The 23,994-nt window shown below is 44.4% G+C and overlaps 1 protein-coding gene across 2 annotated transcripts in view; it reads right to left on the bottom strand.

The window, feature by feature from the left end:
- LOC142748979 (organic cation/carnitine transporter 2-like) overlaps positions 1 to 23,994 on the bottom strand; it is an 82,811-nt gene that overhangs the window by 2,248 nt on the left and 56,569 nt on the right. The window contains exons 10-11 of one of the 2 annotated variants that reach the window (XR_012882349.1): positions 23,099 to 23,562; positions 4,338 to 4,491 (exon numbers count right to left, since the gene is read on the bottom strand). Coding sequence is in view for 1 of the 2 variants with exons in the window: in XM_075856449.1 (XP_075712564.1) it covers positions 23,472 to 23,562 (91 nt within the window). In the remaining variant the exon portion in view is untranslated. Of the gene's footprint in view, positions 1 to 4,337; positions 4,492 to 12,772; positions 23,563 to 23,994 lie in introns of those variants that run through there. The other variant, XM_075856449.1, reaches the window with a different exon arrangement.

A 23,994-nucleotide genomic window follows, 5' to 3' on the forward strand; every position in this document is an offset into this window, starting at 1 on the left:
CCATCCAGTTCCGGACTCTGGCAGGAGAATTGTCTTGGAATAATGAGGCCTTGGTAGCATCCTTCTGGCATGGCCTATCGCCTGAGATCAAAGACGAACTGGCTGCTCGAGATCTCCCAGCTGCCCTGGATGATCTGATTCAGCTGGCTAGCCGCGTGGACATAAGGCTCAGAGAGAGATCCCAAGAGATTCTTCAGGAGAGACGGCTTCCTAGACTGGCGCCCAACTTCCAGCAACCCCCTCTTGCCCTGTTCTTCTGCTGCGTCCGAGGTCCCGATGCAGGTGGATCGGCTTAAACTGTCTGATCAGGAGAAACAGCGCAGGCGCACCTCTGGACTCTGTCTGTATTGCGGCCTCGCTGGACATGTCGTGCGTCTGTGTCCCCAGAGGCCTAAGAAACCCCAATGTCTGGGATTGGTTGGAGAGACAACCCTGGGCGCTACGGCACTTGATAGAGAATTCTCGTCCAAGCTGTTCATTCCTGTAACCATTGTTGCTGGCGGGAGACCTCATCCAGTCTCTGCCTACCTGGACTCTGGCTCCGCAGCCAATTTCATCTGTCAAGACCTTGTGGATCTCCTTCAGTTACCCACTGTTTTGCAGGAGAGACCATTGATCGTTGCCTCGGTAGATGGACTGCCTTTGCCTGACCCAGTATTGTCTGTGACCAAGCCGTTGAGACTCCAGGTGGGAGCTCTTCATTCCGAGCTGATCTCTCTGTATGTCCTGTTCAAGGCCGTCAACCCCGTGCTGCTGGGCTTGCCTTGGCTCCGTCTTCACTCCCCAGTCCTGAATTGGAACTCTGGAGAGGTTCTTCAGTGGGGTCCCAAGTGTCTAGACCGCTGTCTGAGTCATGTCCTTCCATCCCAGCCTTCTTCGCCTCAGTCATTGTCTGGGCTACCTCCTTGTTACTCTCAGTTCGCTGATGTCTTCGATAAAAAGGAGGCAGAGATATTGCCACCACATCGAGAATACGACTGTCCTATCGACTTGATTCCTGACTCTTCTCCTCCTCGCGGTAGAGTATACCCTCTTTCCTTGCCAGAGACCCAGTCTATGTCGGCCTACATTAAAGAGAATCTAGAGAGGGGCTTCATACGAAAGTCTTCATCCCTGGCCGGAGCCGGGTTTTTCTTTGTCAAAAAGAAGGATGGATCCCTTCGACCCTGTATTGACTACCGGGGTCTCAATCAGATCACGGTGAAGAACAGGTACCCCTTGCCGTTGATTTCTGAGCTCTTTGATCGTATACGGGGGGCGAATTTTTTTTCCAAGCTTGACCTGCGGGGGGCCTACAATCTAATCCGGATCCGTCAGGGAGATGAGTGGAAGACTGCCTTTAACACATGTGATGGACACTACGAATATTTGGTCATGCCCTTCGGCCTGTGTAACGCTCCCGCAGTATTTCAAGAATTTGTGAATTACATATTTCGTGACCTCCTCTATGTCTGTGTTGTGGTGTACCTCGATGATATCTTGATTTTTTCCCCAGATCTTGTGACTCATCAGGGCCATGTCCGCCAGGTGTTGCTTAGATTAAGAGAGAATCATCTCTACGCCAAGTTGGAGAAGTGTGTGTTCCAAGAAAAGTCTCTTCCCTTCCTGGGCTACATTATCTCTGATCAGGGTCTCAAGATGGATCCTGAGAAGGTCAAGGCTGTCCTGGAGTGGCCACGTCCCCAAGGCTTAAGGGCCATACAACGCTTCCTGGGATTCGCCAACTTCTACAGACTATTCATCCCCAACTTCTCTTCTCTGACAGCTCCCATCTCCACCCTTACTAAAAAGGGTATGAATGCCAAAGTATGGACTCCAGAGGCAGAGATCGCATTTGAAACCTTAAAGAAAGCCTTCACGTCTGCCTCCATTCTGCACCATCCTGATGTGTCTCTGCAGTTTTCGTTAGAGGTGGACGCCTCCTCTATTGGTGCCGGGGCTCTATTGTTCCAGAGGGGTTCGAAAGGCAAGACGGTGGTATGTGGTTACTACTCCAAGCTGTTTTCTTCTGCAGAGCGCAACTACTCGATTGGGGACCGGGAGTTACTGGCCATCAAGATGGCTCTGCAGGAATGGAGACACCTACTGGAAGGCGCAGCTCATCCTATCCTGGTCTTCACGGACCACAAGAACTTGACCTATCTACAGACGGCTCAACGACTGAATCCTCGTCAAGCCAGATGGTCATTGTTTTTTGCACGGTTCCAGTTCGAACTCCACTACCGACCTGCCGACAAGAATGTGAGGGCCGATGCCTTGTCTAGGTCTTTTGAAACAGAGGACACTGTGGAGCCCCCACAGAATATTATCGATCCCTCCTGCATCTACCCTGTTAACCCTCTGCAGGTTAGAGGCATTCCCCCAGGAAAAACTTTCGTACGGCTGGCAGACAGAGGAAGAATCCTTCGCTGGGGTCACTGTTCCAAGCTGCCAGTACATGCGGGTGCCCGTAAGACCCGATACCTGATTGTCCGTCAGTTCCGGTGGCCCACGCTGCCCAAAGACGTCATAGACTTTGTCTCCTCCTGTACGGTGTGTGCAGCCAACAAGGGTTCCCACTCCAGACCAGCCGGTCTGCTCCAACCACTGCCGGTGCCTGAGGCCCCCTGGCGGCATATTGCTATGGATTTTGTTATGGATCTGCCTCCCTCTGCAGGATGCAGTGTGATCTGGGTGGTGGTGGATCGTTTTTCAAAGATGGCTCATTTTGTTCCCCTGACTGGCCTGCCTTCTGCCGCTCGACTGGCTGACCTCTTCATGCAACACATCTTCCGTCTGCATGGATTACCTCTGCATATTGTCTCGGATCGAGGGGTCCAGTTCACCTCTAAGTTCTGGAGAGCACTCTGTGGCCTACTCTGGGTAAAGTTGGACTTCTCCTCAGCTTATCACCCTCAGTCCAATGGGCAAGTTGAGAGGATTAATCAAATTATGGAGAACTACCTACGGCACTTTGTTTCCAGAAGACATGATGACTGGGTGCAGCTGCTTCCGTTCTCTTATAATAACCATACCAGTGAGTCCACCACTTCCAGTCCGTTCTTTATAGTCTATGGCCAACATCCTCGAATACCCCTGCCCGGCTCTACTATGTCTCAGGTGCCTGCAGCCGATTCTACCTTCAGGAACTTTCTGCAAATATGGCAGCAGACACGGTCTGCTGGCGGTGGACCGCATGAAGAGAAAGGCAGACACTAGAAGATGAGAACCTCCCCAGTTTCTTCCAGGTACAAAGGTCTGGCTGTCTTCCAGGAATATCCGGCTGAGGGTGCCATCTTGCAAATTTGCCCCCAGGTTCCTTGGACCCTTCGAGATTCTGCTGCAGATCAATCCTGTGTCGTACATGCTTCGACTGCCTCCTACCCTCAAGATCCCTAATTCCTTCCACGTCTCCTTGCTAAAACCCGTGGTTCTAAACCGCTACTCCAGGACTCCTAGTTCCGCAGTGGCTCCTGGCAGTTCATCCGGAACTTTTGAAGTGAGGGAGATCCTGGCCACCAAGAAAGTAGGAGGCAGGACATTTTACTTGGTGGATTGGAGGGGATTTGGTCCAGAGGAGAGGTCTTGGGAGCCAGAGGAGAATATCGATGCCCCGGTCCTCGTGGGGAAATTTCTTTCCCGCTCTGGTCCCAAGAGGAGGGGGCGTAAGAGGGGGGATACTGTTACGTCCATGGCCGGGGATCGCCGTTCTAACTCACCCCCTGACGATCCCGGCCATGGACACCTCTCTGCTCGGCGTCCTCCTCCCTCTGGCAGGCGCCGGCACTGTCTTCCGGGTCCTCGCGCCGTTCCCCTCCGGGCGCGCGCGCCTGCGCGTGCACGGCCTTAAAGGGCCAGTACGCGTCCAGCTGCCAGTAATCAGTTATTAGCCCAAATGGCTGCTGGACTATAAAAATGAGCTCTGCCCACTGGTTCCTTGCCTGAGCGTTGTTGTATACCCTAGTCTGTCTTGCTAAAGGTCTCCCAGTGTTTTCCAGTTCCCAGTGTTGCCTGTTCCTGCTGCCTGTACCCTGTATCCCGTACTATTGTTACCTTCTGTAAAAGCCAAGTCGTGTCTTCCGCCGCATCCGCGGCGTCACCTGCTGTGAAAGCCAAGTCGTGTCTTCCGCCGCATCCGCGGCGTCACCTGCTGTGAAAGCCAAGTCGTGCCTTCCCGCTGAATCCGCAGCGTCACCTGCTGTGAAAGCCAAGTCGTGATCCTGCCACTGTCTACTATTGCGTCAGGTACCCGTTTTGAACTATAGACATTGTTTTGTACCTAGTTGGCCAGCTGCTACCCCGCTACGCGGTACGGCCCAGTGGGTCCACACCCCGCGCCGTGACAATTGCATACTTACGGCCCAATGTCCATCACAGATTTTAAGAACTGGAGTTGCTGGGTAAAGATGTAGGGTCTTTTTTTCGCTTGAACATCGCCGCTGCGGCCTTTCAAGACGATCTCGCGACGAAACTGGTCTCAACACGTCCCCCATCGTGCCTTCGTATTAGACACTGTGGGAAAAAAACAAAACAGAATTGGAGTATACATTTGCATTAAGTGCGGATTCAGACGAGCGTGAGCGTTTTCCGCGCGCACAAAACGCATGCTTTGATTGTTGTTGCGCAAATTATGCGCGTCCCACGTAAGGGTTTCCGTGGGGTGCTCGTGATGCGAGAAAAACGGCTAAATATAGAACATGTCGTGAGTTTTACACAGCGGACTCACGCTACGCAAAACTCACGGACTTTCTGCACTGCCCCATAGACTTGTATAGATCCGTGCGACCCGCGTGAAAACCACGCGGGCTGCACGGACGCAAATCACGTTTGTGTGAATCCACCCTAAAACAGAGCGTGACTGCAATAACATTTGGGGGGAAGGGGGTGGCAACTTACCTAGCTTGCAACGCTCCCTCACCGTGCCGACTCCCATTCCTCTGGATGCAGCGACATCGCCATGTCATTCCACGCCTGCTCCTTTGCCACGCTGTCTTTATATTCCTCCTGTCGTTTGTCCCATATCACGGGGTGGTCTTCTACGAAAGCAATGAGGCTCTCGACTTGCACTTTTATGAGTGCCATGTTTTTCTCTTCAACGTGTACAAAGGAATGAGGGCTGTGGCCTGCAGACAGGGAAGCCCCGTGACGTCGCCTAGCAACGATCCCGTAATTACGGGTGAACACACGTAGCCACCCGTAATTACAGGAGCCCCATAGACTTCTATGGGCTGCCCGTGCCGTAATTACGGCCAGAAATAGGACATGTTCTATCTTTTTCAGCGGCACGGGCACCTTCCCGTAAGCATACGGGGAGGTACCCGTGGCCAATAGAAGCCTATGGGCCCGTAATTACGTGAGTTTTTACGGTCGTGTGCATGAGGCCTAAGGCTATGCTCACATCTGCATCAGGGCTCCTTTCCGTCGGAACTAAGGCCTGACTGTCACAAACTGAAACCAAAGGTTTCCGTTTCCATCACCATTGATTTCAATGGTGACGGATCCGGCGCCAATGGTTTCAGTTTGTCTCCATTATGCAAGGGTTCCGTCGTTTTGATGGGATGACTACAGTATTCATCCCATCAAAACGCACAACGGAGACAAAGTTAATCCATTGGCACCGGATCCGTCACCATTGAAAGCAATGGTGATGGAAACTAAAACCTTTGGTTTCAGTTTGTGTCAGTCAGGGCTCCGTTCCAACGGAAAGCTCAGACGGAACGTCGGAACGGAGCTCTGGCGCAGATGTGAACTCACAATAGCGTGCAATAGTGTCCTATCGCAAGTATTGTGAAATCTGGATTCTTTAATTTAGAAGCAGTAATATCCATTTCCCTGTATGTCAGATGAGGAGTAGTAAGGCTGGGTTCACACGCACTATTTCCGGACGTAATTCGGGCGTTTTAACCTCGAATTACGTCCGAAAATACGGCTCCAAAAGCGCCGGCAAACATCTGCCCATTCATTTGAATGGGTTTTACGATGTACTGTGCCGACGGTCATTTTTTTTACGCGCTGCTGTCAAAAGACGGCGCGTAAAAAAGACGCCCGCGTCAAAGAAGTGCCTGTCACTTCTTGAGACGTAATTGGAGCCGTTTTTCATTGGCTCCATTGAAAAACAGCTCCAATTACGTCCGTAATGGACACTGCGAAAAACCCCTGCACATGCCATTACGTCTGAAATTCAGGACCTGTTTTCTCCTGAAAACAGCTCCGTAATTTCAGACGGAACGGACGTGCACGTGTGAACATACCCTTATGGTAATGGTGGTGGTTTTCCCTTCCTTCTTTGTAAAATATACTGCAGCATTGTGTTGTGTCAGAGCATATGTCATAGCTCACATAGAAATGTAGGATCTGATTGGCAACATTATGGAACCATGAAAAAAATTAAAATAATAATATGCAGTCAGAGTAGCAGCTAGACTTTCTTTCACCCGGGGCAACGAATCGATTCAGTTTACTGCCCTAGCCCTGTATCTAAATAACATGGTTAAGGCAGAGAGACTTGTTGGCTCCCTCCCGGCTCATGAGGCAGATGGCCGCCAGACCCCCTCCTAGCTACGCATCTGTTTGCAGGCATAGCACTTAGGGTATGTTCACACACAGACACATACACAAGAAAAAACGGATGAGAATTACGGAGATATTTTCAAGGGAAAACAGCCTCTGATTTTCAGACGTTTTTGTAGCCGAAAACTTTTTAGGAGACATTTTTCTGAGCCGTTTCTTTAAACTGTTTTTCCATTGACACAAAGAAAAACAGCTCCAATAACGGCTGAAGAAGTGACATGCTCCTTATTACAGGGTGTTTTTTACGTTTAATTTTTTAAAACAGCGGCTTAAAAAAAATAAAAACATTTTCCCAATTAATTCAATTTAGCTACCGTTTTTCCAGGTGTATTTCGAGGCGTTTAAGGCCCGAAATACACCTGAAAACACAGCGTGTGAACATACACTTAGGCTACATCCATACGAGCGTAACAAATTTATGCGTAAATCTGTCCGTGTGTGTTTTGCGTTATGCATCAGTGTTCTTTGCGAGTGGCATGCGTTTTTCACGCACTCGCAAAGCACTTTTTTTTTTCAAAGGAATTGATGTGCAAATCACACACCTCACACTGATGTGTATCCGTGTGCAGTGCGTGGTTTTCACGCACACATTGACTTCAATGGGCGTGTAGGTGCGTGAAAACGCACCAATATAGGACATGCAGTGAGTTTCATGCAGCGGACTGCTGCATGTGTGAATGGCCCCATTGAAATTAATGGGTCCGTGTGCTGTGCGTGATTTCCATGCGCAGCACACGGACGTTATTCACGTTCTTGAGAATGGGCCCTTAGTGTTAAGAGCTGTGGTGAGAACATAACACGGGTGTAGCCAAATTATAAAAATGCTGGTGTTTTCCTTTAATTATGCTTCAGCAATAATGTCAGGGGCCCCCCAGGCTATTGCCTGGGGGACACATGGTCGCACGGCCCCCCATAAGTTGTTAATAAAATATGTTTTTTTGCTTGGTATGTTTTTTCTCTCCCCCTTTCCCTCTTTTCTCCATTTGTTATTTTATATTAGAATGGTACTTACCATCGTGGTGTCCCCCGGGTAAGCTGTGCTGGTGGCACGAGCCGGTTTCCAGATGTTTCTGTCTCTGGGCAGTTTGGAGTTGGTCCCAGCTGATTGGACCTAGGTCAGCTGTGCAATTGCATGAGCAGGTTCTGGCAGATTCTATCTCCAGGCAGTTTTGTGGAAGGCCAGCTGATTGGTCATTGATAAAAATCCTAAAGGCGGGAAAATTGGACATAAAAGGAGCAGTTCATCGTGGTCAAGCAGCCAGTTTTTGAAGATTGGACCGTCGCTATGGATGTCCTGCTGATGGAGCTGATCAGAAGAGCGGAGTCGGAAGGAGGAGAAAACTTGCTGAGGCAATGCCTAGCAGCAGCGCCGTCGAGGGAAGTCGAGGGAAGAAGCGAACTTGCTGGGCTGGAAGACGAAATAGAGGAAGCAGTGTCTCCTGCTGGGTCGTCGCTCGAGGTGCCGTCATCAGCTGCAGCCAAGAGGATGAAGTCTGCAGCAGAGTCATCACTGAGGGTGGAGCGCAGTTCCGGACGTTCGCTCCAGGTGCCGGAGCTTGAGAGGAGGCGGCCGACCGTGTCATCAAAGAAGGTGGCGCACAGTGCCGGAAGTGCGCAGCAAGTGCCGGCGCAATTGGCTAACCCGCTGGCCAGAAGTTTAGTCAGAGAACGGGAGACAACAGGTTGGTCGGGTACCCCCTCCTGCTCCAAGGATGGTGTGGAGGACACAGCGGAAGCGCCGGCCTCACTGGTTTTAGAGGCGGCGCAGGACTTCTCTTCAGAGCTGCAACCGAGGAAGAGGAGCCGGAAGACTAGGGTGGCTTATTCCCCACCCCCGCCAGTATCAAGGAGAAGAAGAGGTCCCAGGAGTCAACTTTCCTGTCAGCAAGTTTCCCCAGGATCTACAGGCACGCAGCAGGAGGTAGCAGAAGCGGTGCACGACCCAGGACAGGTGGAACAGAGTGGTGAGATGCCAGCTACCCCTTATCTGTCCCACCCCATCCCCCCTCCCCTCAATTCTAATGTAATGTTTGATATTTTAAAATTATTAGCTGATTTGGTCAGTAAGTCGGCTGTTCCTGCTAGTTCCCCCGCTGATGTATGGAAGCATAGTAGTCAGCATTTACAGAATGCTGGTTTTAGTAATATTCCTGTTTTAGAGAAAGGAATTGGTGTTTCGGAAACTTGCTGTAAGGAAGTGATGTCTTGCGATATTTCGCCATTAGGTTTTCATTTACAGCCAGCAATTAAGGAGCGTATTTGGAGGAACGAGTTTATAGATTTATTTTCTTTATTACCATCTGCGAAGGAGACTCTTGTCAAGCAGGATGGTAAGTCTGATAAAGATGAGGATAAAAAACGTTCTCCTCCTAAGTCTTTCTTTAACTGGCTTCAGGCGTTCTGTATCTATGCTTCAGTTTTAGGGGAAAAGTCTTTCATTAATTCTAGTAATTTATTTCAGCATGTAGACATTATTCTTGATGCTTACCGCCAGTTTGGTGGTTTAGCATGGTACAATTATGATGAAATGTTTCGCCAGAAGATGGCAGTGTACCCTTCATTAAAATGGGGCACTAAGGATGTTGGTTTGTGGCTTAGTTTAATGCTTCCACAAAGGTCAGTGCCCAAGCGGCAGCCTAGTTCTCAGAATACGTTGAGGAAAGGAGTTTGCTTTGCTTATAATGAAGCTCAGTGTAAATGGTTGAACAATTGTCGGTATAAACATGAATGTTTCTTTTGTGGGGGTTCGCACCCAATGTGTCGCTGTTTTAAAAGAGCAAACCAGTCTCAACCCCCTAGTTCCAAAGAACAGTTATCCAAAAGCATGGACGCCAGTGAAATTAATAAGAATGGCGCCTTGGCTAGAAATGTTCCCAGACAGGGAGAAAGCTAATTTAATTTTTAACGGTTTTAAGCTTGGTTTTGATATCCCTTCTTTCAAAGGATCTGGTTGTTGCTGGGTGGATAATTTGAAATCCATCCAGCAGCATAAGGATATTGTGCATCAGAAAATCCTGAAAGAGCTTGAAACTGGCAGGATCGCTGGTCCTTTTATACATCCGCCGTTTACAAACTTTAGACTTTCACCTTTAGGAATTGTCCCTAAGAAGGAATTGAATTCATTCCGTTTAATACATCACCTTTCTTACCCGTTTAAGGCTTCATTAAACGATGATGCTGACAAGTCTAAAGCGACAGTACACTATGCTTCGTTTGATCAGGCTGTCTCTTTATTGAGACAGTTTGGTCAAAATGCTTTTTTAGCAAAAGCTGATATCAAATCAGCTTTCCGTTTACTACCAGTTAACCCTGCAGGTTTCAACTCTCTAGGTTTTCAATTTGAAGGTGATTATTTTTATGACAAATGTTTACCAATGGGTTTTTCTTTATCTTGTTTCTATTTTGAGGCATTTTCATCCTTTTTACATTGGGTAGTGCAGAAGCAAATTCCAGATGGAGGTGTTCTGCACTATCTTGATGACTTTTTGTTTATAGGTGATGCTAGTTCTGAGTTATGTTATTCCTTATTGTTAAAATTTGTCGAGTTTATGAAATTTTTTGGTGTTCCGTTAGCTGAAGAGAAGACTGTGTTTCCATGTAGGTCATTAGAATTTTTAGGTATTAGAATAGATTCTGAGAGAATGGAATTTAGTTTACCAGAGGAAAAATTGTTAAAGTTAAGGGTTTCTTTAGTCAGTATGTTAGCTAGGAAGAAATGTTCATTACGTGATATGCAGTCACTGTTAGGGTTGTTGAGCTTTGCCTCTAGAGTTATTACTATGGGAAGAGTTTTTTCAAAGCGACTGTATTTTTCAACAAGGGGTCTTAAGTCACCTAGGTCCCATATTAGGTTAACGGTTCAGCTAAAAGAAGATTTAGCTGTATGGCTAGAATTTTTATCTAAATTTAATGAACGCAGTTGCTGGCAGTTTAATTTTGAGGATTCTGACTCTTTGTCTTTATTTACGGATGCAGCCGGTAGTATGGGCTACGGGGCATTCTTTAATGGTCAATGGTCGGCTGAGTTATGGCCCAGTGCTTGGCGTGTAAGCAAAGTTACTTCAAATATTGTCTTATTGGAATTATTTCCGGTTTTGGTAGCCATAGTTGTATGGGGTCATTATTTTAAGAATAGGAGAATTTTGTTGTTTACGGATAACAAAGGTGTGGTCTTTGCAATTAACACATTATCTTCAAAATGTGAATTAGTAGTTAAGATATTAAGACATTTAACTTTATGTTGTCTGAAGTTGAACATCTGGTTGAAAGCTAGCTATATAGAAGGAAAAAAGAATGATATAGCAGATTCATTATCTCGTTGTCAGTGGCGGAGGTTCAGAACGATGGCACCAGAAGCGGAGCTTTGTGGAATTCCGTGTCCTCCTCATTTATGGAATCTGATTTGGGACTAATCTATGTTAATATTCAGAGATCCTTGGCTCCAAGAACATGGGCTGATTATTCAGCTGCTTGGAAGGAGTGGGTTAATTTCTGTGTTAATGAGAACTGTAATTTCTTTCATAATGAGGTAGGTCTAGTTTTAAAATTTGTATGTAGCCTGATTAGTAGGAGGCTGTCATTTGCCTCCATTTCTAAGTCTCTGGCAGGCATCTCTTTCTTTCTTAAATTAAACAGTTGTCCGGCTATTTCTTCGCTCTTCCCAGTTAAGCAGCTTTTGAAAGGTTACCATAGGTCAGCTCCGGTTGTGGAAAGACGAAGGCCTATTTCATTAGATTTGTTGTTAAAATTATTCAATGTGTTACATTTAGTTTGTTTTAGTAATTTTGAAGTGTGTTTGTTTAGAACAGCATTTGTGTTAATGTTCTTTGCAGCCTTGAGAATAAGCGAACTGGTGGCAGAGAGTAGTTTCAGTCCCGGGCCTTTCATTTCAGGATGTTAGTTGCAAAATTGACCATGTTTTGTTATTGTTAAAAAAATCTAAGACAGATCAATTAGGAAAAGGTCGTTTGGTTAGAATTAATCAGTTTTCGGGTTCTGTTCTTTGCCCAGTTTCTAATGTTAAACATTGGTTGTCAATCAGGCCGAGTCTTGGGGTTGCTTTCCTGATTCATCAGAATGGGGATCAGCTGTCCAGATTTCAGTTTAACTCTGTTTTGAAGAAATGTTTGAAGTCCCTGAAGTTGGAGCATTTAAAAATATCCTCCCATTCGTTTAGAATAGGTGCAGCTACGGAAGCTGCACAGTTAGGAATTGATGAAGGGATTATAAAAAGAATTGGAAGGTGGGAGTCTAATAGATTTAAACTTTATGTTCGACCAGACTTGTTAGTAGTGTAATTATATATCCACAGGTAAGCGTTTGGTTGTTTGGATCCTTGGCCACTCTTTTATATTTTGGGCACAGAAGAGAGCCGCGAGAAGGTCCTATACAGAAAATTTGTCTATGGATCCGCTAGTTTTTTCGGTTTTTTGGCATGGGGTAAGGGGTTTGCAATGGAAGAACGTGTTTTCTTTAGTTAAATCACTGAGTTCTTATTGGCCGGATCCGAATTTAATTATCATCCATGCTGGAAGGCAATGACCTAGGTAAAGAAAAGACTTTGGACTTACTTTGGGAAATGAGAAGGGATATAGCCTTGATAAAATGTCTTTTCCCTGACGCTACTATTTCCTTTTCAGAGATTATTCCAAGACTGCTATGGTCCTCTGGAAATTATAAGTTTTTGAATCGAATCCGTAAAAGGATTAATAGAGCCATGTCTAAATACATGTCGGTCCTCGGTGGTCTTTCTTATAGACACAGTGACCTTGAAGACCTCACAGACGGGCTGTTCAGAAATGATTGTATTCATCTTTCTGATGTGGGTATCGACATTTTCAATTTGGGCCTGCAGAATTTAATTGAAGAATGGCTGCGGTGTTTTGGGGGGGCCATGTCTTGGTAATGTCATGGCTTGTGGGGTTTGTCACCCAGCTAATGCTGGGCGGACTTGGTTTTTATTGGTCAAAATATTTATATTTTATTATTTATTCGATTATTTATGGTTATTCTCTTCGAATTATTTTATCTTAGGTTACCCTTAATAAACACCGTGGCCATTTTTATCCAAAGAAACTGTTGTCATGTTTTATTTCATTTTGATTGAGTATTGTGGGGTTTGTGCTACCATGTCCATTGCGGACACAAGACAGTTTTTTTTATTACCTTATTTTCGTCTTATGTGCTTAATCATTCCGCTTTCCTCCAAAAATACAATCATGTGTTTGAAAATAATTACAGTTTTATTATTACAAATTGGTTTGACAAAAAAAACAAAAAAAATAAGCGAAATCACTGTAGAGGTTAAAAGTAGAAATCAGAACACATTTTACAGACTTTTTGCATTGTTGTGCACATATACATGTCAAGTAAGAAAGCACTAAAGAACATTATAAATAAATACATCTCATACCGCGTAACGGAAGGCGTACAGGTTATAGATTCCTTTATTCAAACATCAGACATAGTCCATATTATTCATATTCAGACTGGGCTATTGTGTGTATACCGTCTGCTTCCAACATTTGATATGAAATATAAGCCAAAGGGAAGTGCTTATTGCCAGTGATATATGAAATTCGCACCAGAATGTATGAAAACTGAAAACCTGGTTTTAATAGGGAAAGACTAAAACAATGACAAGAACGGCTTGTGCATTATTCACCATCAGGATAAACAAGGCTCACCATGGTTAGTGTGGCGAAAGGCCAGATAAAACATGCACGACTTATTTTGTAATTTAAGGCGTATGTTCAGTCTCACTGATTTTGCCACACAAGTTAATATTCTGTCAGTTGCTTCTCACTGTTTCCTTAGCAACAGACTACAAATTGAATCAGCGGCCTTCTAAAAAATGTAATTTGTAGTCTGTTGCTCTGGTGTGGGAAATCTCAGCAAACTTGAATTACCCTTTAGTGTTCGTAGCATGCACTGAACGTATATATAGGTCCCCATTAACCACTTGTAGGCCAAGAGTATCCTTTTGGTGTAAGTCTGGGTGGTATGTGTCGGTGTATTATTTGTGTTGAATAGCGTAGTCGACTACCGCTCAGTATATGGTTTGTTTTATTTATAACGGGGTCCCATGGGTCAAGTCAGTGGCATTGCTTTGGAGGTGTACGTCTGAAGAATTTCCCAACCTACACAGCAAATAACAATCCACGGCTAAAGTATATTGGTTGTCATCTTTGAATTATATTCTTAACAATTGACAAGTTATTAATGCCTTTCCGCCGCAGCTTTTGTTCTATCATTTTCAATTTTTCATACCCGTCTTCCAAGAGCCATAAATATTTTTTTTATTTTTCTGTCGACATAGCGGTTTATTTTAATTATATTTTTAAAAGAGTTATTACATTTTTTTTTATTCCCACTAGGGGAAGTGAACATGCGATTATTTGATCACTATTGCAATACCCTGCAATACCATCTAGAGTCAGGGCTTAAAGGAAGGACTAAGAAGGCAGACCTGAGGCCTTTATTAGCAGTTCTCCCAAATTTCGGCCATTAGAGCGAGATGTCAGCTATATATACCTGGTGTGTCCTGAGCCTGCTCCATTCATGTCCCTCCTAGCTATGACATAGCAAGTAGAAAATATACAAGAAAAATTGGTCCGCTCACCACTCATTTGAAGTAAGGACGCAACATTCCATGATTGATCGGTGCACGGGCAAGAGAGGCACATTGGGAGTAGGTAGAAATCCAAGGAAAAAAGTTAGAGAAATTAAAAAATCCCCGGGATTTGTTAATTTCTTGTTTTTATTTTTGACGCAAATAAACAGTTTTGTATTTTTTCATATCATATCGTGTGCTGGACCTCTAACTTTGTTCCTTAGCTATGACATACATGTACGTCAAATGTTGGGAAAGAGTTAAAATTACACAAGTCTGATGTTAGTTGCTGAGAAACTAAAATTGAAAGCTGGACAGGAATTGACGTTTCATAGCATGCTCTATTCACACGACTGAGTCAGAGTGTCAGCCGATAAAAAAGTCAGTTTTTCTCAGCCGTTTTGCATCCGTTCCGTTTCCGTTCCGTCTTTCCGTTTTTAACGGCCGATTTTGACACGTTTTTTCCCTGACCATTTTAAAAACTTATGAATTTAATTTGTCAATTTTCTGCCACACACTTCCCTCTGTAGATAATGCCACACAGCACCTGTAGATAATGCAACACACTGCCCTCTGTAGATACTGCCATAGCCCCCCTTGTAGATAATGCCACACTGCCCTCTTTAGCTATTACCACAGAGCAACCCTGTAGATATTGCCACAGCGCCCCTGTAGATAATGCCACACGGACCCCCTTGTAGGTAGTGCCACACAGACCCCCTGTAGGTAATGCCACACAGACTCCCTGTAGGTAATGCCACAAAGACCCCTGTAGGTAATGCTACACAGCACCCTTGTACATAGCCACCCCCATAGATGGCACCCCCCTATAGATGGAACCCCCCTACCTTCCTGTAGGGGACCACTCCAGGATAAGTCCCGGACGTCAATTTCGATAGTGATTGGTCAAAATTTATTTCAATGGTGACGGATCCGGTGCCAATGGTGTCCGTTTGTCTCCGGTGTGCAAAGGTTTTGTCGTTTTGATGGAATGAATAGCGCAGTTAACTACGGTATTGTTTCCGTCAAAATGACGGAACCCTTGCACAAAGGAGACAAACGGACACCATTGGCACCGGATCGTCACCATTAAAATCAATGGTGGTGGAAACGGAAACCTGTGTTTTCCGTTTGTATCTGTCAGGGCTCTGTAAATCTCCGACGGAATGGAGCCCTAGCGCAGATGTGAACAAAGCCTTAGAAGTTCAGAAAAACATGTATGTCCCCAGAATGACTACTTCCTATCACATATAATATGTCCAGTTCACCCTGCAGAGACTTTGCATTTCAGGTTTAGTGTTCCTTCCAGGCTCTGCTCACACTAGCATCATGGCTTCCGTTAAGAACAGCGCCATGACAGTTATTCTGGATCTGTCTTTAAACAGATCCTGTCAAATCCTGATGGTCCTAGTTTGCTTATAATAGGGTCCGTATGGTTTCCGTTATTTTTACGACATCTTTTACAGCAAGAATAGAACTTGAGACTGTGCTATTCTAGTCGTCAAAAAAAATCTGAATCCTAGACCGAAAACCCAATTTGATAACCATTTGATACATAAATAATGTATTGAACAGAGTCTAACTCATCAATGACCAGCAACATGTACATTTTTATATGATAATGCTATGAACAGAAGTAATAGGCAAGAGCACTAATACCAATGATAATGGATAGAAAAGAAATCACAATGACCAGACAAGCACCTTTCATTCATCTAGTTACAAAATATACTTAATTTAACAAATATGGAAAAAGTTACTCTTAAGGTATGTTCACACGCCCTATTTACGGCGTATATGTTACTCCTGGTTTCCAATACCAGCTGTGCTCTGTGCTGGTGGACATGCATGCGCACTGAATACCTCTGCGTTCTGGTACCCAAGCTGGTTTCTCTACACAGAGCCCGCCGTGGTCATGCTCAGTAGGTTCCTCCCCATCCTGTGCAGAGAAGTCATACATAGCAGGATGGGCTCCAACAATGCACAGAAGCCCAGAGCCATAACAAACTTGTTTTATTTTGGAATACAGACTCTTGCTACTGTTCTTAGGCTTCGTTCACATCTGCGTCGGGGTTCCGTTCATGGGTTCCGCCGGAGCTTTCCATCAGACGAACACATGAACAGAATCCAAACAGAAACAAACGGAAGCCATAGGTTTTCGTTTGCATCACCATTGATTTCAATGGTGACAGATCGGGTACAGATGGTTTCCGTTTGTCACATTGAGAAAGGGCTCTGTTGTTTTGATGGAAGAAATACCGTAGTCGACTGCGCTATTCATTACGTCAAACAAACTAAACCCTTACGCAACGGGGACAAGGGGAAAACATTAGCACCGAATCTGTCGCCATTGAAACCTATGGTTTTCGTTTGCGTCAGCTTGGATTCCGTTCATGGGTTCCGCTGACGGAAAGCTCAGTCGGAACCCATGAGCAGAGTCCCGACGCAGATGTGAACGAAACCTCCAGTGAAAAAATGGATAAGAGATTCAGAGTAGCTCTTCACAGGATGGGTTATGCAAAAGTAGAAGCCAGGAACCTAGGCACGAACCATCCTGTGATGTGCTATTCTGACCCTTTTATCAGTATATTCACTAGGGGAGAGACAGCAGCAGGCTTCTGACAGGACCCTCTTATCGGTATGTTTACTAGGGGAAGAGACATCAACAAGCCTCTGAAAGGACCCGCTTATCGGTATATTTACTGTGGGGAGAGACAGCAGCCAGCCCCTGACAGGACCCGCTTATCGGTATGTTTACTAGGGGAAGAGACAGCAGCAAGCCTCTGACAGGACCCGCTTATCGCTATATTTACTGTGGGGAGGGACCGCAGCAAGCCTCTGACAGGACCCGCTTATCAATATATTTACTGGGTTGGGAGAGACAGCAGCAAGCCCCTGACAGGAGCCTCTTATCAGTAGATTTACTGGGGGAAGAGACAGCAGCAAGCCTCTGACAGGACCCTCTTATTATATTTACTGGGGAAATAGACAGCTGCAGGCCTCTGACAGGACCCTCTTATCGGTATGTTCACTGGCTGGGGGAGAAAGCAGCAAACTTCTAACAGGACACTCTTATCAGTATGTTGGGGGGGGGGGGGTGGAGAGAGATAAAGCAGCAAGGTTCTAACAGGACACTCTCATTCCTATTTTGAGTGGAAAAGGGGAGACATCAGGGCAGGAGTCTCGAGGGAGTGGACTATCATTCTGCCTCCTACCCAGGAAATAAATTCCAGCAGAGAGGAAACCAGCAATGATCAAATAAAGGGATCAAAACAAAAACAGTGGAATTGATTTCTTTAGCTGTTACCTGGTCTTACATACCTAATTTTGAAAAAAAATCCTGTGATGAGATAACCCCTTTAACCCCTTAAGGACACGGCCTATTTTGGCCTTGAGGACAGAACAATTTTTTTAGATTTCCCTTTTTGCATCCCAACGCTCATAACTCTTTTATTTTTTGCCCAACATAGTTGTATGAGACTTTGTTTTTTTGCGGGACGAGTTTTACTTTATGTAGGTACCAATTTTTGGTACAAATACATTATCGTTTAACTTCTATAAATTTTTATTTTGGCGAAAATGGCGAAAAAAAGCAGTTCCGCAGCAGTTTTATTTATTTTTTTACACCATACACCGATCATGATAAATGATGTTATACATTTGTTGTTTGGGTTCTTACGGTCTGGGCGATACCAAATATGTCTATATTATTTCATGTTTTGGGACTTATATTTTATAAAGTTTATTAATTATAAAAAAAATTGTGTTTGTGTATTTTTTTTACTTTTTATTTATTTATCATGAATTTTTTTTACATTCATTTAACCTTTTTTTTTTATCCCATAAAGGGATTTATCATTTTTATTTTGTAACTGTAATGTACTGGCATAGATCTATATGCCGGTACATTAGCCTGTGTATTGATTGTACACAGGCAGTTGTTAGGGCATACCTGAGTATGCCGTAACAACAGGAAATAAGTTCAGACAGCCCTGGGGTCCTTCAATGGGCCGTGGGCTGTCTGCCCATAAGAGTTGTGGGCTTTGATCGCGTCACAGTTATCTTCTGTGACGCGATCAAAGTGCAGTCCCCCCTCCTTGAACGCCGCAATCAGCTTTCATCGCGGCATTCAAAGGGTTAACGGCGGAGAGAAGATGTTTCTCGCCTCTCCGCTGTCAGAGCGGGGCCGTGGCTGTGTATTACAGCCGTTGCCCCGCTCTCGATCGCGCGCACAGACGGCTGTCACACAGGACGAGTATGCTCGTCCTAATGCGCGAAGTACCCGCCGCTCAGGACGAGCATTCTCGTCCTGTGTCGGTAACCTTATAAAACACCTCAGGATTTGTTATTGTGCATGTGAAAATTCCATAATTAACCTTTACATAAATTCACAGTGTCACTACAAGTAAGACTCTGTTCACACTTGCATTATGGCTTTGGAGCCATGACCGCTAAATCAGATCAAATTAGATATTGGCGAATCCAGATGTACCTAACTGAGAACGCTCTATTCTTGCCAGTAAAAATTCTAAAAAGATAATAAGATGTAGACCCGGAATGCTAGTGTGAGCAGAGCCTAATTGGAGGCAGGAGATAAACATTTTTTTCCTGGAAATGTGATAGAAAAAACACTAGGTTAATAAGAAATAGAACACGGAAACATGTAACGAACAGCAAAATCAAAGTGCACCAGCTACAAAACACGTGATGCAAAAAAGATATGTTATTAATAATTTATACATAAAAGTACTGCAACACTGATGAAAACCTCCCTTATAAGTCAATGGGGTCCACCACAGTACGTTTAGATTCATTGGAAAATGGATCCGTCACAGCAATCATTGCTTCATTAGCCATGATGCTAGTGTGAACAGAGCCTAAAAGTGAAATGCTGTACTGGGAAGACCTCATTTATCCTTATAGGAGACACACAGCAGATCAAACAGTACAGGTGTTATGTTAACATGCAGGATCCAGTCAACATCTAATCAAAACCTTATGATGAACTACAAAAATAATTATAGAGTTTCCAAACTATCAAAACTGGGGAAGTTCTATCTTCAAATGTGCATGTATTCTTTGAGGTGACTGAAGTTAGAATGGAAAAACGGATAGTGGCAATGTAATCCTAAATGTGGCCATACACATTAGATAAATCTTGTCCGAACCTGCCTATTTCATCAGGATCGGGCGACCATCTAATGTGCATGGGAGGCTCCATATGCAGATGTTGGAGAGAAGAAACGGGCAGTTCAATTTTAACATACCCGATGATTTTGTTCTAACGGAAGATAAGCCGCCGCCAGAGGTGCCTGGTATCGGCTTACTCCCCTCTCAGAATACACGCACGCTCGGACAAGGGTCCATGTGTATCGGAAGGAATAGCTATTCACCAAATAAGCGTTTGGCCGGCAGTTATTTCATGTGTATGGCCAGCCTTAGTATATGAAGGTTCTCTTTAAGTGATGAATCAAGTGGAATTGGTTAGAAATCTTGAAAACGTTTCCTCACTCATGTCCTAGTTCCTTGTTTAGATCAACTGAGTGGTAGGATTTTTTTTATTGCATGTATATCAATGTGAATAATTCAACCTCCATATCACACTGCTTGCATGAATCGTAGAGGTTTGGAGTTAATTCACAACTTCTCATACTGCCAATTCATGTATTTTGACTGTTCAGACTTACAGAAGTAAAACTTAATCATGACCAATAAAAACAATTATGCAAGATTGTTCTCAATTCCTCACCATTTTCAAGATCACTGCATGCTTTTATTGAATGGTAAGAAAAAAAAATTCAATTCTTCTGTGAGTTAAATACAGAGGCAGAGAGCTCATACCAATGGTGTCCATACACATTAGATTGAACTAGTTTGATGGTTGAACAACTGTAGAATGAACAATCTTTCATGTGTAGGCCGACTGCACCATACAGTATATAGTAGAGTACTACCAACTATCGGATAAAACATGGCCGACTTCTTTTCAGACGATGACAGTCTGTCATCTGTTGACTAAAATTATCGTTTGTTGTTACATTTCAACCGACGAGCGATCGTTTTGTATGAAATAGTCCATTTTGATCAAATTTATACTAGTGTGTATGGCCACCTTTACACTGATGCATTGTAGCAAACCCTCAGAACAGGAGAGACTTGTGCTGATGTGTTTTGCTCACAGAGCTTTTTTACTTTGACATGCATTGTAGCAAACCCTCAGTTGTGAAAAGTGAGTTTTTGTGTAAATTGCGACTTGTTTGATAAATTCCCCCAACGTATATTAGATAAAATAAAACATTCTGCAACTTTCTAAGACTGTAAGTTAAGGTGAAACGTCCTTAGACAAGCCCAGGTGATATTTTTTTTACTTACTAGATGAACGTGAATATATAAAAAGTGGTCAGTGGCTTGTACTAACTAAATAACAAATTCTAGCTTTTGGTGAATCTAGAGTACCTGAGACAGCTTTTCACATCGGTCTAGACAATAAGTATTACTAAAGCAGACGCCATGGTTAAGGTAACAAAGCTAGCTGAGCAACTAGAGGGCACATAAGCAAGCTAGCAATTTGGTACCATAGTAGTAATATAGTATGGCTTTTCAAGAGGACCGGTTTGGAGTCACCTTTTATATTTGAAAGCTGGTTCATAGGAAAAAGTCAAAACTCGGCTGTAGCTAACGGCAGACAAGCAATTTTGTGTGGCAGATTGAACTCCATCTCAGTGCCGGCGTCAGCACCAGGCGAACTCGGGCAAGTGCCGGGGTCCACTACTCTTGGGGGGCTCACTTGGCCGCCGGCTGCTGACGCTGTGGTCATGGCTTCTCCAAGAGTGGAATCCCCGGCCAGAGTGTAGCCGATGCTCTTGTTGGGGATTCTGCTTCTAGAGGGAGCCCCTGTTTAGGAGGCGGCATTACTACCGCTGTAGCAGCCATAGCGGCTGCTACAGGGCCTCGTTGCATGAGGGGGCCCGCACCGCCCGCCGTCAATGCCCCCCCCCCATGCCCAGTAGCAATGCCACATTTAATAGTATCTGCGTCCTTGGGATGCAGATACTATTGAACACTATGGCAGAGCAGGGAGCTATTTCCCTGCTCTGCCATTTACTAGGCTACAGGCCACGTTTGGCCTGCAGTCTATCATGCGCAGGAACAGGATCCCTGCGCAGGCCAGTGTGATGACGTCACTGGATCACGCCGGCCTACGCAAGGATTGAGTGTTGATTCGCTTTGTTCGACATGGGAACGTGGTCTAGGTGAGTATGACTTTTTGTTTTATTTGTTTGGGGGTTGCTATCTCTAGGAGGGGGGGGTAGCTATATGGCGCTATCTACAGGAGGGGAGAGCTGTATAGTACTATCTACAGGGGGGACTGTATGGCACTACCAGGGACGGGGACTGTGTGGCACTATCTACATAGGGCACTAAATTTATGAGGGTACAAACTGGGGGCCTAGATTCTATATAGGGGCATAAACAGGGCAAAATGAACAAAGCAACGTTTTCTGCCATTTTACTGCCACTGTGAGTTCCCCCACAGAGGCCCAGTAAGTCTGTGTCGCCCAAGGGCCCACATAGACCTGGAGCCGGCCCTGCTCCATCTGATAATGAAAATCCAGCTCAGAGTGGGTTAAGACCTTTAAAAGGGAAGCATAAACTCACGAATATGGCCCCAAGCAGCACACAGAACATGCATTAAAATGGTTCTTCACATTAAACAAAGAAAAAATAATTTGGCAAAATTATTGGCAACTATATAAACACTTTAAAAGCTCTACCATACTGCCACAACCTATGGCCTTATACTGTGATATAATGGTCCATCTCTACAGGCAGGGCTGTGCTAAACATAGCATCTCAAAGAGACCTCTAGTTGGAAGGGACATCAGGTAATCAGGTAATTCCTCAATCCTAGGAACTGTCCAGTGCTCCCTGCAAGGAATGATCCCCGACTGCTAACAGTGAAACTTATGGAATCAAAAAGACAGGGCATTTGAAAACAACAAGTGGAAAAGTAGCCTCACCTGCCAGCATAGCAGACCCACAGACTTATAGTATACTTGAATAAAATAGGTAGGTAAGTATTCATCTTCACGCTACATTTTCATTGTTAGGAGGAACTAGTAATGCAAATTCCAATGTAGTTTTAACAAATAAAAAGTTTTCAAACCGTTACTATGTACTCAATATAATGACTGCTAGCTGCTTAAGGTGGCTACAGAGCTCATGCTCAGTAGCATCCAATAAAACACTTACCAAAGTCTTCAGTGCATACAGTAGATAATAAAAAATAAACAGGCTTCCAAGGGGAAGCCTGTAAGGCTCTGTTCACATCTGCGTCCTAGTTTCCATTTAGAATGGAAACCAAGACACAGTGCTGCATCCGTCACACAACGGATACCACCAGCACCTGATAGGCCTCCTTGACTTAACGGATTGCGTCATGATGTCCATCGTTTTGACCGGTAAAATAGTGCTGCATGCAGCGTTCTTTTTCTTGTCAAGTATGAGGAGTTTGTAATGGCGACTCCAGACGAGCCTCCAACTCAGATGTGAACAGAGCCAGAGGAGTTAAATGTAAAGATGCATATGGATATAAAATTAGGATGTCTTATTTACACCATATAAATATCTAATCAGTCAGATTCTTCTTCAGGACTTCACTGGACCCGTTTTGGAGGACCACAGTTTGATAGTGTGACAATTTAGTTTTTATGACTTAAAAAGTCTTCTCAGAACTTGCGGGGTTGCCCAGAACATAGCCATTTTAAACATATATCCTAAGAGGGCATTGGAATGCAGATGGCTTTTTTACATACACATGTACAAACATAAAAAGGTGCCTGTAACGTCCTTGGAAAAGAGGCAGAATAAATAAATTAAAGCACATTATTTTTTCAGATACACTATAGAAAACTGTACTGCTTATAAATGTATTACCAGTGGTGTGACGTATATCATCTTCAATTTGCCCCCTTTATGGTCTCTTCTTCGGTGGGAGGGCAAAACAATATCCAGTGCCAACAGTACTGTGAGGAAAACGACAATTTCACAGCACAACATTGTTGCCTTGGTCATAGCAGCTCCTTATTCAGATGTGATATCGGAGGACCAAATTGTGCAATCCTTAAAAGGTTCATTTTGAGCGAAGACTATGGAGGACATCCCAGCTGTGGACAGGATACCAACGCTGGATTCAGAAAGTCCACAAGATCCCCTGAATAGTCTAATGCCATGGGTACCATGGACTGAAGACAATAGTTCTGCTCATTCGGTCTATAGTTCTCGGAGGAAATGAAGGGACCTCGGAGCTCTATAAGGCAGTATTTGAAAGAACCTTCAGATTTCCATTACTCTGCTTCTGAAGTTTTATCTCTTTTTTAATTCCTTTCTTATATTTGAATCTGTAAAGAGAAATAGTTTATTATACTGCTGGACAGCGGTTTAAGAGTTGCTGCAGTTAGTAAGGCGTCAACTCTTTCCAAAATGGATTTCTTGGTTTTCAGAAATGATTGATAGATGGGGAGAGGCGGAAAATGATAGATGTAGAGGAAGAGGTGGGAGTAGAAGAGAGGTAGATGGAGGGTAATTACATAGTACAGACATACCATTGCACCGGGCATACAGGTACCGGAGTATTCAGTCAACATGTGGTGTGCAATTCATGGCACAAAAAAATCTGCGTTAATACTGCAGATAAACGCAGGTAATTCTGCAAGTAAAATACGTACTTAATATTGTGTTTTGGTCAGACACAATTCTGGGGCAAAAACGCAAGATAAATTGACATGCTGCGGATTTTAAAATACGCACCGCAGGTCAGTTTACGTGCGGAA

The sequence above is a fragment of the Rhinoderma darwinii genome, chromosome 3 (assembly GCF_050947455.1).
Source record: "Rhinoderma darwinii isolate aRhiDar2 chromosome 3, aRhiDar2.hap1, whole genome shotgun sequence".
NCBI classification, from domain to species: Eukaryota; Metazoa; Chordata; class Amphibia; order Anura; family Rhinodermatidae; genus Rhinoderma; species Rhinoderma darwinii.